We start from the raw sequence: 14,131 nt of genomic DNA on the forward strand, positions 1-14,131 counted from the left end.
GCCCCAGGGCCAGATGCCACTGAATTTTACATACTGCTTCTTTAACCATGCCATTAAAACTCTCTTCCATCTTTTTTTATACACCACACCTCTTTTTTTGGGGGGCAACCTGTATGTCACTTTCAGCACTGGCCTTCCATTGAAGGAGCTGCCATCCATCCAAAAGATGAAGCGGGTAGCTAATATTTTGGCTGTCAGTCATTCTGCTACCACTTTGCTCTTTGCTCCCTATCTACCTCTGTCTGCCTTTTTAAGCCATTTCTCCATCCTTTCATATCTGTATTTAACATTCTCTACTTAATAGATTATTTACTATAATCTGTCTTCCATTTAATGTGTCTGATGTGCCTAACGTAGCAAATTATGTTGCTTTACACTGAAGCAGACATTTCTTCCAACCAGTTTGGAGACTGGTTTATATGCTCTCTGCTCGAGGAGTTCCAGGGTGCAGCTCTGCAACAGAAATGCTCTTTGACAACAGTTCTGCTGGTTTATCTCAGCCTGTGTTGTCTAGCACGGCCCATCATGCACCACTCCTCACTCATGTTGAAGCCAGGCTCAGATGGCGCAGCACTTGCTTTTGTTTTTTCTGAAAATGGTGCATTGAACGTATTCAATTGATCCACCTGGGGGAGAAATTATTGAGCCTGAGAATAGGATCAATAATTAGGTTTGACAGTATTTGGAGATGAGTAAGACATGAACAGTCGTGTAATGATTTCTCTCATCAGCTTCAGTGTGTTTTACTATAAAACCTGCTGTGAAAGCTACCTCAAGGAGTTGTTAACCTACCCACCTAAGACAAATAAATTACGCCTTGATTTAATTGAGTTTTAGTGACATGATGCTGATTCCTGTTTTTGTTTTCTACCCGGACAATAGTACGATTCAGGAAAGAAACACTGAATTTTAATGGGATACAATTCTAAGATTAGGAATGTTTACACAAAACATTGTCAGTCAGTGGCTATAGTCCAGAAACCTGTTCTGGTTTAACACTGTTGTAACCCTCTCATCCTTCCTCCTTCAGCTCTCACACTTCAAGTATCAGCAGGGTGCTGCAGCTTCTCATTGTTGGATTTAGTGGTATTTGTTTTGGGTTGTCCAAAGATATATTCAACTAAATATATATAGTATTCATATTGACACAGTAAACAAGAATGCCATTTTGTTGGTGCAACTTCTAAATCTGCTTATTCCTACATCCACCTAACATTGCTTTTACATTTAGGAATGGACAATATTGATAACATCCTCCATCGGGCTAACAAATTCAAACTAACGCGTAATTTATGTCCATCTTTCGGTGGTCAGATAAAGTGTCTTACCCTGCAGTATAGTCTTAATATTTTCTGTATAGTGTCAAAAAACTGCACTAATACTGTGGGTCTTGAGAAGAAAGTCAGACAAGGTTGTGGTGCCTCTGTTGCAAGTTGTTGTCATTGTTGTAGAGTAGAGATGCAGAGATAAAGGTGTTCATTACCATGGTATAAACAGTGTGGTAAAATTGCACACTGCATATACAGTATTGTCATATCAGACAAAACAATAGTTGTCTGTTGTGTGAATAATCACACCATTATATTCATCAGTGACAAAACACACACACCTCTCCAGCTATGGGCTGTGTTATCTTATCCAGTCATGGATGTGTCCCTTCAAATGGCAGTTGCTGGAGTTGTTAAGTATAACATTTAGGTTTTGTCTCTAGCTTTGCTCCCTTTGTAATTATTTTGTAAAAACAGTTTGACTTTGTACCCAGCAATCTGTCTTCATGTTTGCCTCCAGCGGTTTAACGCTAGCAGCACCCTCTCTGATTGGCTGGGCTGTCACTTCAGGACTTAGTGGGCTCTGAGTGTTCAGCTGTCTGAACCCAGCGTATTTCGCTGCCACCTCATCGCTTTAGCAAAGCGTGGCTGCCTCTCTGTCGAGGGGCTCACCAGCCAGCACCCTTGGGCCCCTTCCACACCCGGGAATTACATAACACTGTCAAAAGAGAAGGGTAACTTGAGAGCTCACTGCTCTCTCTCTCTCTCTAAAATAGGAGAACGATGGAGCTGCTTCTAAGATTCTACATTTGCATTTTTACATTTTGAGCATTTAACTACCACTTTTATTCAGAGAGAAAATAGAGTGAAATAGAGAAATAATGTGAAAGCAGGTAGGTGGCACATTATTTTGCTCAAAGACATTTTGACAGGATTCAGTGCTGATGATGGACAGACTGACTCATGCTTTTAAAGCAAAAATGTTGCAGTGTGGTGAAGCACACATACGTGTTGGCATTATTTTTCTGACGTTCACCTTCACTCTGTGCTTCAAATGTCTCATGTTTAAAAATTACCAGTGTGGGTTGGAAGTCTCAGATCAGACTTGGTAACTTTTTCCCTATTTAGAGACAGACTTGCTGAGTCCTGCTACTGTATCACAGAATACTGAAGTAGTGGATCTGATGTAGGCAGAAAGATAAACAGACAGAGGACTTAACCTGACGGCTGTCGGAGCCAACTTGACCAACTCTGTCATTTCAGCTGTACCAGCTTCTGAGTGAATTGTTTTTTTTGTCAGAAATTAACAGGTGTTTGCTTGTATTGCCTTCAAGCTTAATGAAATGTAAAGCACAGTTCCCAAGGCAGTGATTAACAGTAAAATGTCCCACATCAAGCCTCTGCCCTGTTATTGCGTTGTTCTCCTGGTTTTGCAGCAGAACCATTTTAGTTCGAGCCACTGGAGCTTGTTCTTTCTCATATGTTTTGACAATATAGAAGTACAACATATGTGCTGATCTGCAACCCACACCGGTTTAATTTATAAGCAGCATTTAATTCAGCTTCCTTGTAAAGTAATGTATTTATCTTGTCGTTATTGTTTATTTTTGTATGTCTGTCTGCTATTTTTACCAGAGCCAAAGGTAGTGATGTCAAATGGCTTATTTTCCTACCAATCCAAGGATTTACAGTTTTAGAAACCGAATAAGCAACAAATCCTCAAACTCAAATAGCTTGAACCAGCAGTTATAAGGTATTTTTCCTTGATAAAGGACTTAAACAATAACTGAATTATCAAAAGTGTTAATTTAATTGTTTCAGCACTGCTCCTGTTGCTGTTACCCTTGTTTTTTTTCAAGAAATACTACTACTACTACTAAACTTTTAGAGATCTAATGTCTAGCTTTGTTTGCACTCAAAGGAAAAAAAAACACTGCACAGTCCAATAAACCACTCAAAACAGGACCTACAGGTATTTCAAGTTCCTCAAGCCAAGCATTGTTCAATAGTACAATCTAATGTACCCTTCAATACTCTTTTTATTTTCTTGATTTACTCCAACCATAACATGCTCTAGCAATCATATAGTTAAAGCACAGCAGAGACTGATTGATGAGTGACCTGGTTTGACCAAATGGGCGCAGGAGGGTTGCTCCTCTGTGGCTGCAGTGTCTCTCCAGCCCTCTTGGTTCTGTAAACCTATGGCAGCTTTCACCAGTTGGCCAGTGTGGTTAAATTAATTGCTGATGGATGTAAAGGGATGTGGAGGTGAAGTGCAGACAAATCAGCAGTTTGTATTTGTATCTGCGCGTGTCAAGTAGGTTACCTGTTGGTGAGGTCTGAGTAATGGACTGTCTGCCCAACAAGCCCCCAGGCCACAATTAGAGGAAGCCTGTCATTCCCCTTTGTACATATCTCTCTCTTTCTCAACCTCCGTGTCTCTCTGTGTTATCTGTCTTGATCTGTCTCTTTTCCCTCCTTGCTCTTTGCTTCTCCCACTCCTCCTCTTCGTATTTCCGTCTTCTTTTTTTTGGCTTGTTTTCCGCCTTCAGTCAGTTAGTTTAAAAGCCACCAGGGGATAAATCTAACGAGTGCACACAATACTGCAGAATAAAGACACCGACAAATACACAGACAGTATGTTGTATTCAGACAGATGGTGGACTGTGTTTATGGAATCGCCCTGCCTGCGCTAATGCTTTTTTTTTTTGAAGAATACCTTCATATTTATTATGTCATCTGCTGACAAAGTCTGTGCTGACGTGTCACACTCCTGCAGTGTATTGTATGTATGTTGGTCAGCAAAAGTTGATTGTGTGTGTGTTTGAATAAACTTTATTGCATTGACATTTGTGCTTTCATGCATTGATCAGTGTATATTTATGTGCGTGCTTGCTGATACAAGTGCATACACACAAATATGTGTATGTAGCTCCGATTTACACTCTATAGGATTTCCTTCTCACTCCATCGGAGCAGCTTACTGAAATATACATGTACTGGTTTTGCCAATCAGGAAGGATCCAACAATCCTTCTGTTACCGGTTGTATAAATCATCGCACCGCAAACCACCATCCACTTCTTTTCATCAACTGAAAGGGCAACATGAAATCTAAGAGGATTACCTGCAGTCGAGAAACAACTTCTGTTCTCTTTAGATATGATGCTGCCTCTCCCGACATGGTCTTATCGCAGCCACAGTTACTCTGTCCTTTTCTTACCCCTCTCTGGAAATGGAACAAACGCATCGCTGACAACCTTCTTGATCCCCTCACGGTCTTTTCCATTGATTCACTTGTGGTGGAGGAAAGATATTCAGGCTGAAGATCCTTTTGATGATGTCGATACGTGTGATGATGCTGAACTCACTGCTTCTAGCTGTGCCACACTCAATGACAACTGCATTGACTGGTGACTGTGGCTCAGTGGTTAGCAGGTCCATCCTTCAATCAGAGGATCAGCGGTTTGATCCCTGGCTCTGCTAGCCCATGTCGATGTGTCCTTGAGCAAGACAATTAACTCCAAATTGTTCCACGTAGCTGCGTCTACGGTGTATGAATGTAAGTCGCTTTGGATAAAAGTGTCAGCTAAATTAAATGTAATGTAACATCCAGCTCTCTCTCCTGCTTCTGAGGATGATGACCTGGTGGTGCCTTATGGTGTTGGACACTCTGTCCAAGCCAAGGCAGGAAGGGTAAACATCTGTATTGGCCCCATTAAGCCTCTGACCGTGTCTCTATGAAGCGTGTTAAGTTTCTGGCATTCTGATGCAAGTTTAAGGTTTGACAGCTGGTACTGTGAGGAATCAGTGGGTCTGTTCCTTTTAGCCAATTACTAGTATGCAAATGTTCAGGGCAGGAGTGAGTGGGCAGACCGGTATCAGAGGGCACTCTACCTGTGCTCATAGAATATAGGGTATAGGGTTTATTCCGTTTGTTTTGTGTTGGTGCTAGCAGTGTACTGCAGGGATGTTGAACTGGGGCACTGTGACAGAGAACTGATGCTGCTGATGAGGCTGCAGTTCCTCCTGAACACCTCAGCCTCCCTGCAGAGATCAAAGAGCTGCATGCTTCAGCATTCGCATACATTTACACTCCACATCCACACACAGCACTTGACTCCTGTTCTTGCTATGTGTGTTCTGGAACAGATGTACATTCATCAGCTCAGTTGGACCATAAAAAAAGAACTTTGAAGACACTGATGGGCAACTGCATCTTTGTTAATCGCTGAACAAACTTACAATGTTATTTTTCAAAGTGGGGTTCACTGAACACAGTACCAGCTGGATGAAGTAGTGCTGCATATCCCCTGCAGTAGAGTGGGGACTGTGGAGACAAAGCTAACATAATGATCATTTTATCCTTTTTAGGTCAAATATTCCAACAACAATAATAGATTAGTAACTTTAAAAGTAAAACCCATTTACTATTTTGTTTTGATAGAGTTGTTGCTAAAGAAAATTACTTACAAGTACTATAAAAGCATGTTTTGAATATCGTAATCTTCATTAAAACTGGTACATTACAGACAAAAACCTGCTTTTTTTTGTTTAACTGTCAAGAATCACTGTTGGAGAAAAGGCTGGTCTTGTAAGCCTGCACACGGAGTCCATAGGGCTTAAACATCTTTGTGTGTTTTCTTTCTGCATTGAAAATGGGAGGAGATGGGGCACATTTTTCGGAGGACACATGGAGGTGTAGGGAAAGGAGGTAAGGAAATGAAGCTGAACAGAGAAAGGAAGATGAAAGTGAAGTATATAATAGGGAAGAGAAGAAAGACATGGTATGTTAGGAAAAGAAGCAAATAGAGAGGAGAATATGGAAGTAGAAAAAGGAAGTAGATTCAAGAGTAAAGGGAAATATGGAGTGGGAAATTAATAGAGAAAGAATGGGATCAAGACGAGGAAGGACGGAGCTTAAGCAGAGTAGAGGACGCCCGCTCTTCATTTTTTTTTTTTTTTTGAGTAATGAGGCTGTTAATTAGTAGAGGCATGCATGGTTTATTAAATCAAAGTGTTTACAACGTTCACTGTCAACCAGATTCTTGCTGGTCTTAGCTGATGTTGCCATAGTAATTACAGTGTCATAAATGTGTTTGTTATTGATGGGCTTACTCAAAAGGTATTTAATTAATCATTAGCCTATAACTACTTTAAAAGTAATGTTTTTCCTTGCGTAGTAATTAATGAAATGGTTCCTTGTGTGGTCGTCTTCTACTCTCTATTCTCCTGTTAATGTTTCTCACCTAATTAGTCTTTGAAGTTCAATCTTCAGTCTAGTACTGTACTTCATTTTTTACAAAAATAGGGAGCATTGTTTTCTTGATAAGTGATTCATCTTTTGGTCTACTAAACGTCATAAAATAGGGAAAAACTCACAAAAAGATTTTGTTCAATCAACAGTTCAAAACACAAAGGTATTTAGTTTATAGCATACGACGACACTTATTCTACTATTATCAAAATAGTTGCTGATTATCAACTAATTGTTTTAATGACTTAATTGTTTTAGTCCTTAAATGTAAGACGACCCCTACTGTCTTGGAAAATATATTTTTTAGGTATCCGTTCCATTTTTTACATTCAAATATGATTTTTAAGTTTGAAATTTGATCTATTAATCTGTTCCCATTTAGGACATTTATTTTGCTGACCGGTTAAAAATCATTCCTAAAGAGCTGCATCAGTTTTAGTTTTTTTGTTCCGCAGAAGAAACACAATGTAAAACTGTTAGTTCCATTTCTAACACATAATACACAGAACGACACACCACCTCCACACTACAAATCTCATTAAAGCACTACATACAGTTGTGCCAGGAGCTTCCATCGTGTGGTGTGTTTGTGTGTGTGAGAGTCTAGACGTGTTTTACCCATCTTGTGGGGACACATCTGTTAGTCACATTGTGGAGACTCGTCTTTCGTTTGGGGTAAAAGCACATCTCCATAACATAAATCATTATATTTTGAGGTGGAGGACTTGCTTCAAGGGCAGGTTTGGGTTAGGCCTGTCCTCACTTAGTGACAGATGTTTAAAGGCCTGTTTTAAGGTCCATCTTAGATACATCTAGTTGGCAAGGTTAAGGTTAGAGTAAGGGGCTATTATATCAATGCATTTCCTCATAAAGATAAAAGTAGTGTGTGTGAAAAAGATGTACATATAAGCTACACAAATGCCAATGGAACATGAGTCACTAAAACTGTATGTACATGTTATATAATACAATATACGCATGGGGCCTGTGGTGGATTAAGGTTAAGAAACGGCAGAATCCCAGGTTTGTAATAATAATTAATCGGTTGGTCCATAAAATATCTTCAAATGTCTTATTTTGTCCAGCCAACAGTCCAAAACCCAAAGCTATAGGTAGAATATTTTTTAATTAATTCATTAATAACTCAAAACAATAATCATTCATCAAAATCATTGATCCACCAATTGATTAATCAACTAACCGCTCTAAAGCACAACCCAAAACCAACACCCTAAGAAGCTGTACAGTGTCTTTTAGTTAGTGTTCAGGTTGTGTCACCAAAACGTTCATTATTGTACAAGCAATCTCCTGCTAGCCTGAACCACTTCAATCCAGTCAGCCATATCTATTAGAGTTTCACAAATACATGGGGGCATTGAAGGACCTCCTGGGACGGCCTCATATGAGCATTATATGTTGCAATGTTTGCCACAACCATGCATCAGACTGCTTCCCTTCTTCTTTTCTCTCTACTGTCTGGAAACAAGGAGAGTTACACACACCCATTTTCTCTCTGAGAAATACAAACACACATCAAGGCCAGGCAGGATCAGAGTTGGTTTATCTGCAGCTTACAGTGAGTTGTTGGAGAATGCTGTGCTCCAGTCTTCCCCCTCTCTCTCTCTCTCTCTCTCTCTCTCTGTCTCTGTCTCTGTCTCTGTCTCTATGTGTGTGTGTGTACAGTATGTGTTTGTGAGTGAGAAGCGCATACGAAAACAAGCAGGCTTGTTTGGTATGTGTGTGTACACTGCAGTGGTTGTGGATTAGACAGTACAGACTAAGAGACTGAGGCCATGGGAGTGCTGTTGCAGGAGGAATAGGGAAAACACTAATACACACACACATAAAAAACAGTGACATAGCAGTGTTGCAGCTTTGAATCATAGCTGTGGACTGATGTAGTTGAAACCATTGCCTTCTTTTCTACTGTGTATAAACATTTACAAACAGATTAAAAATATGTAAGAGCATTATCAGTGTAAAAGTCAGAAAGGTTGTGGGTGCTCAGTTGAAACATTCTTTATGCTGTTTGTCATCCCATGAATCCATTTAAACAAGTGTATAAATCAGGATTTGAAGTATCTTAACTTGCACAATCTCCAATACACATTTGGTCACCTGTCTAAAGCGTTCAATCCATGTGTGTTGCAGGACTCGGCTCAGGAAGGTGTCATCACCCGGGACATTCACCGCACCTTCCCTGCACACGACTACTTCAAGGACTCTGACGGAGATGGACAGGATTCACTGTACAAGATTTGCAAGGTGATCCTGAGATATGACATTGAGGTTGTGGAGGGGCATTCGAGTCGAGTAATCAAGATATATATATATATATATATATATATATATATATATATATATATATATATATATATATATATATATATATATATATATATTGATACAATTAGCATTGGGATATACATACAGTACTGTGTGTTAACTCACTTTCTCCATGGTATCATGGAACAGAAGGCAAATCTCAATACACATTCTTTCATGCTGTGTTCAAACGTTTTCGAAAACTTTCCTGCTGAGAAGCGCTGTGAGATGAGAAGCTAATTCTGAAATGTGCGCTCGACCTTGTACAATTTGTGCCATTTCCTATGAAGCCGGACATTTAAAAAAAGTGGGATTTCTTCTTGCTCTTTTTGGTCTGGCAAGGCTCAGTAGGTATTTGTTTGGCATTTCTAGTTGGCTCTACAAATATGAATGACAGTGTCCGCCTTTACTTTACTGAGACATCAACATGAACCCACATGATATACCGGATTGATCTTTTCTTCCAATTTTGAAAGGGGAAAAACATGGTTGTTGTTATGTAGGTGGCAGATTTCTCAAAAATTACCCGACAAAAATACTTTCTAAATATCAAATTTGAGACAAGAAATAGACCATTCAGTTGCAGAATATGTTGTGCTTATTTTGCAACTCTTTACAGCCTCGTTTAAATGCTTTAGTTTTGGACTCTTTTAGAGGCATCCCTTTAACGACTCTTATTAATTCATTGCCATCTACTAAGGATTGCAAGTTCAATGCATTGCTTGTTATAATAATAATAATTATTATTATTATTTAAAGGCTGTCAGTAAAGGTGGCAGCCAAATATGTCTAAGAAAATGTGCACACCATTAGCAGAGGCACACATACAAATATATCTATATATAAAAACTAAAATCAAATTTGACTAGTGATGCTCTTTTGTTTCGTAAAAATGTAAATACATGCCAAGCTATCTGTACTATATTAAAGATGTAACAATATAAAGAGGTGATTTGATTGATAGAAGACACTCAAAGTTTCTACGAGGAACTTTCATCGTATTCTGATTTTGGCTGTTGCCCTGGAGACGTAATGGTTTGTGTTTCTGAGCACAAATGTCCCTTTAAAAAACTGCAGCAGGGTCTGGCAGTCTACCCCGCTCGGCTCTGGCACTGGTTCTCCCATGCGTCCCTTCCCTCCAGTTGGCCCAGCAATATGGCCAGTATGGTGTCTTATTGGCTCCCAGCGGGGACGGATGGCGCACTGCTAAGGAGGAGCTGCTGCTGCCAGGCGTTAAGCTCGCCACCTCGGGCCTAGGCTCCAACTGCAGGTCAAAGGTGGCAGCAAAGCCAGATCTGGGTCTGTCTGAGGCGGGCTGCTTTGCTGCTTGAGACCCCATTGCAGTCTGAGCTGAAGGATTTTCCTGCAGGAGAACTTGCATGATTTCGTTGGATCTAGCCCCAATCCGACCCCTGTGGCGCCTACAAGATTTGAGAATAACTATGTAGAAATAGATTATCATTTCGCTGATGTTCTCAATTACTTATGGAGGTCATAATGAGGCACTATTATTACATCAAGTCTGTTTCATAATCAGATAAAAGTTCCACGTAGACCCCTTGACCTTTTGTAAGCCTGGTACCATTAAACACATGCAGTTGATGCTCCTTTATGTTAAAATGATTGAGAATAATCATGAGAGGGTCCCTGTGGACTCATCCTGAGGTAATTACCTGTGAAGACACAAGGTAAATTGTATTCAGACAAAAGCCAAGGTCAGCACTACTGTAATGTATTAAAGCTACTCTTAATCTCTGTCAACCAACTCAACCAAGACAACTTATTATGCACAGACGTCTTTGCTTTGCCCTACAAAATATCCAACAGCTCTATCACAGAGAAAGTACTTGTGAAATCAGCATGTATGATTTTAGTAAGTAATCAAATAATCATATACATTTATATATTTATATATATTAAGAGTTAACTAAGCTTGGGTGCGATTTCTATATATATGCTTTGTGTAGTTCTCAAAAATGGCATCTCCAGAATAAATTTCTACATAATCGTAGACAACAAAATAGCTCACTGATGAATACTGATCATTACTGGGTAACTAAGAGCGTTCTAACACCTATTCAGTTTGTTCATTAACAGCAGATTTGCCAGACGACTCATAAATCTGTTGAATTAACAATCAGTACTTCAGTCAAGTCTGGACAGCGAGTGTTCTCAGAAATCTACATGTTGATAAAGCATCTTAGCTAGCCAGGCACACACACTTATAATACACACAGTATACAAGTTGAATGATTTATTGTTGTTATGTATTTATTTATATACTTATCTGATATACACTCAGTCATTTACTTTATAGTCAGCATTAAATAGAGGTTTTTGACAGGTGTCGTGCATTTACAGAAAACATGTCATGTCAAAACCTTTTTTATTCAATACTTTTTAAGGGCCCTACATAGTGGATACATTTCAGATCATTTGCACCTGTACGTAACCTGAAATGCTATCAGCTGTGTTAATGGAAGCACAGTGGTGGGCCAAAAGCATTTCTTTTTTCTTTGCTATATTTTTTATCTACCAGAGGAAAAGAAAGATTTTGGTCATAAATATAAACCTTTGAGGACGAAGCTGAATATGATAAAAGGAGTGAATAGAGAGTATACATTAAACATAAATATGGATATCTCAGAAGTATTTTGTTTATTCATTGGGGGGTCAGTGGTCAGTAGTTAGCAGGTCCGTCTTTCAATCAGGGGGTTGGTGGTTCAATCCCCGCCCTAGTCAATGTGTCCTTGAGCAAGACACTTAACCCTGAATTGTTCCCTGTAGCTGTGTCTACAGTGTATGAATGTAACATGATTGTAAGTCGCCTTGGATAAAAAAGCATCAGCTAAATGTAATGTAATGTAATGTAAAATCAAATTCTTTCTCGAATGATGAAGTAAAACTTTTTCCTGGCGCTACAGAAGTAGAGTATGACCGGTCAGCGCTCTGGGAGAACCTGTCAGGGAGGGTTAGCATCTAGTCTGGACCCAACTAGGTCAGTGGCGAGCCAGTCTTCATTTGTATGCAAATCCATGTAGATTTGCCGCTGATAAGGTTGGTTGGATCTTGAGGCATGAGTGGGTTACAGGCACAGAGAATCCAGGACAAAGTTTATATTCATCTTCATAGCCTACTCACTAATAAGCTTGGAGTCTTTTATTTTTTAACCTTTATTCTCCAGGGAAGGTCACCTGAGTGCCATGCTCTTTTTCAGTGATAATATGCTTCATTCTCTCGATGCACAGCCTCAGACCTCTTCTCGTGGTCCCTCAGAAGACCTGGTGAAGCAGTTCGGGATTGACTGCCTCACTCAAGACTCTGACACTGGGTTTTCAGGGACAGGGGAGCATTATCCTTTCAGCTGGTGTGGGGATTCAAAACCTGTGACTCTCAGATAAAGAGATTTCCTGCTCTATTTCCAAGGAAACAAAACTTAAACAAGGATGGGGGAGGGACAAACATGATAACGCCTCATCAACCTGGCTAATGTTGCATTTCCCAGTAATCAGAGTGTTTTCATGCCCACATTATTCAGGGTACTAGTTGATATCCTGGTGACCGCCACCTGGATCAAAATGTGTGTACTTGTAAATACAATACCAGCAGGGTACAGATTTGCTCTGCTGCATCCTTTCCTATTCTGAAGCTGACGCTGACATTTGATCTACGCAAACAAGAACATGTCTCTTCTGTACACTGAGCCAGTGATGTATCACAAAAAAACCCATGGAAAGAGACCTCAGGCGGCAAAGTCTTAACAGTTGGAGCTGTAATATTCTTACATGGTCCATCATCTTATTCTTATAAAAAAAGTTTATGAACAGGATTCTCTGGTGGCCAAAGCTTCAACCATGAACAATAACGTCCCCTGTTCTCATCCAGCCGTGGACCTTTTCTGCGTGTCATTTACTATTTCTCTCTGACATCCTGTTATCGCTATACTATTGTCTGTCTAATAAAGGCATGCACGCCACCTTACATGTAGTTTGTAAAGCCCTCATACTAATGCCTTCCAATAATATTGCAGTGATAATGTGGTCTTAGCTCTCCTTTACCACTGGCACAATTTCCCTCTCAGCTAGTACCGATGGGTTTTGAATAGAATAGACATTAATATGTGAAACTTTGTTCACATATTAATTATTCTTGCTCAAGGACACGTTTACAGCACAGATGATCACTAATTGATTGTTGCAGAATCAGTTTATGAAATGAAACCGTTCTCTTAATACTATCACTTATTATATTATTATAGTAATAATACCTTACACATTTGTCTAAAACGTTTTCTCTAAAGTCTTACACGTATAAGTATAACAATCCTGGGCTTATTGGTTATGAGAAACCAGGCATATAGATGGTAACAATCCAGCCGTCTGAGCCTATGATCTGCTCAGGCTAACACATTTAGATTTCACCCACCAGGACCTCCCCCATCCATCTGTCAGCATGCACTTCTCCCAGCTGATTTGGGGACATATGAATGCCACACTCCATCAAGCATGTCAGCTTGTAGACGACACTCCAGACAGCTCCACAAGACTTCTTCATTACCTCCATATCTAAGCCCAAATTAGCTGAACAGATCAGCAGTGGAGCTCTGGATGTCCACACTCATTTTTCAAGCATGCAAAAAGGGATAGAATCTTTTCACCCGATGTGTGGAGGTTTGACTGCTGTTGAAGTTAATGTCCATCAAAGCATCCTGTTAAAATATCTTTGAGGAAGATATGGAACCGTCTCCAGCGGAATAATTTTGAGTGGCATAATCTTTAATTGGATGATATGGAAATTGTGTGTTTTATTAAACTGTACTGTACAACTGCCCAAACATGTGTACAGGGGAATATGACTGTATGATTACAGAGTATGTGTTCTACGTTTTCTGGGTCCGTGCTCAGTTCTGGTGCTGCTGACCTCTCACACATGTTGAACTGCAGTGCTCCAGGTTTTTCCTATCAGCTGTTAAGTAGAAATCAGGTGAGGTGATGTACCCACCCTGTGTGGTGCCCCACTTTCCTCTGATGCTTCCCATTCATTGGGCAGGCTTTGGTATTACAACGACTTACTGTTCAGTGTTAATGTACGTTTCTTCATCCCTGTACAGTATGTCTTCTATAGATGTTTTCAGATAAGAGATTGAGCTTTTTGATTTGGTCTTTGCCTCCTTCCACATAAAAAATAAAAAATGTTGGCCGAATAGTTTTAGAGTTTTACCTCTCCACAGATCCTTGTTTACACTGTGGAAAAGGCCTGTCTGTTTGCTCATTAGTGTGAGT

The 14,131-nt window shown here is 39.8% G+C and overlaps 1 protein-coding gene across 5 annotated transcripts in view; it reads left to right on the top strand.

The window, feature by feature from the left end:
• Positions 1-14,131, top strand: part of rabgap1l (RAB GTPase activating protein 1-like) — a 98,271-nt gene that overhangs the window by 48,945 nt on the left and 35,195 nt on the right. For all 5 annotated transcript variants that reach the window (XM_034530451.1, XM_034530453.1, XM_034530454.1 and 2 more), the window contains one exon: positions 8,676-8,789. In XM_034530451.1, the coding sequence (XP_034386342.1) occupies positions 8,676-8,789 (114 nt within the window). The remainder of the gene's footprint in view (positions 1-8,675; positions 8,790-14,131) is intronic.

The sequence above is a fragment of the Cyclopterus lumpus genome, chromosome 4, assembly GCF_009769545.1.
Source record: "Cyclopterus lumpus isolate fCycLum1 chromosome 4, fCycLum1.pri, whole genome shotgun sequence".
Taxonomy (NCBI): domain Eukaryota; kingdom Metazoa; phylum Chordata; class Actinopteri; order Perciformes; family Cyclopteridae; genus Cyclopterus; species Cyclopterus lumpus.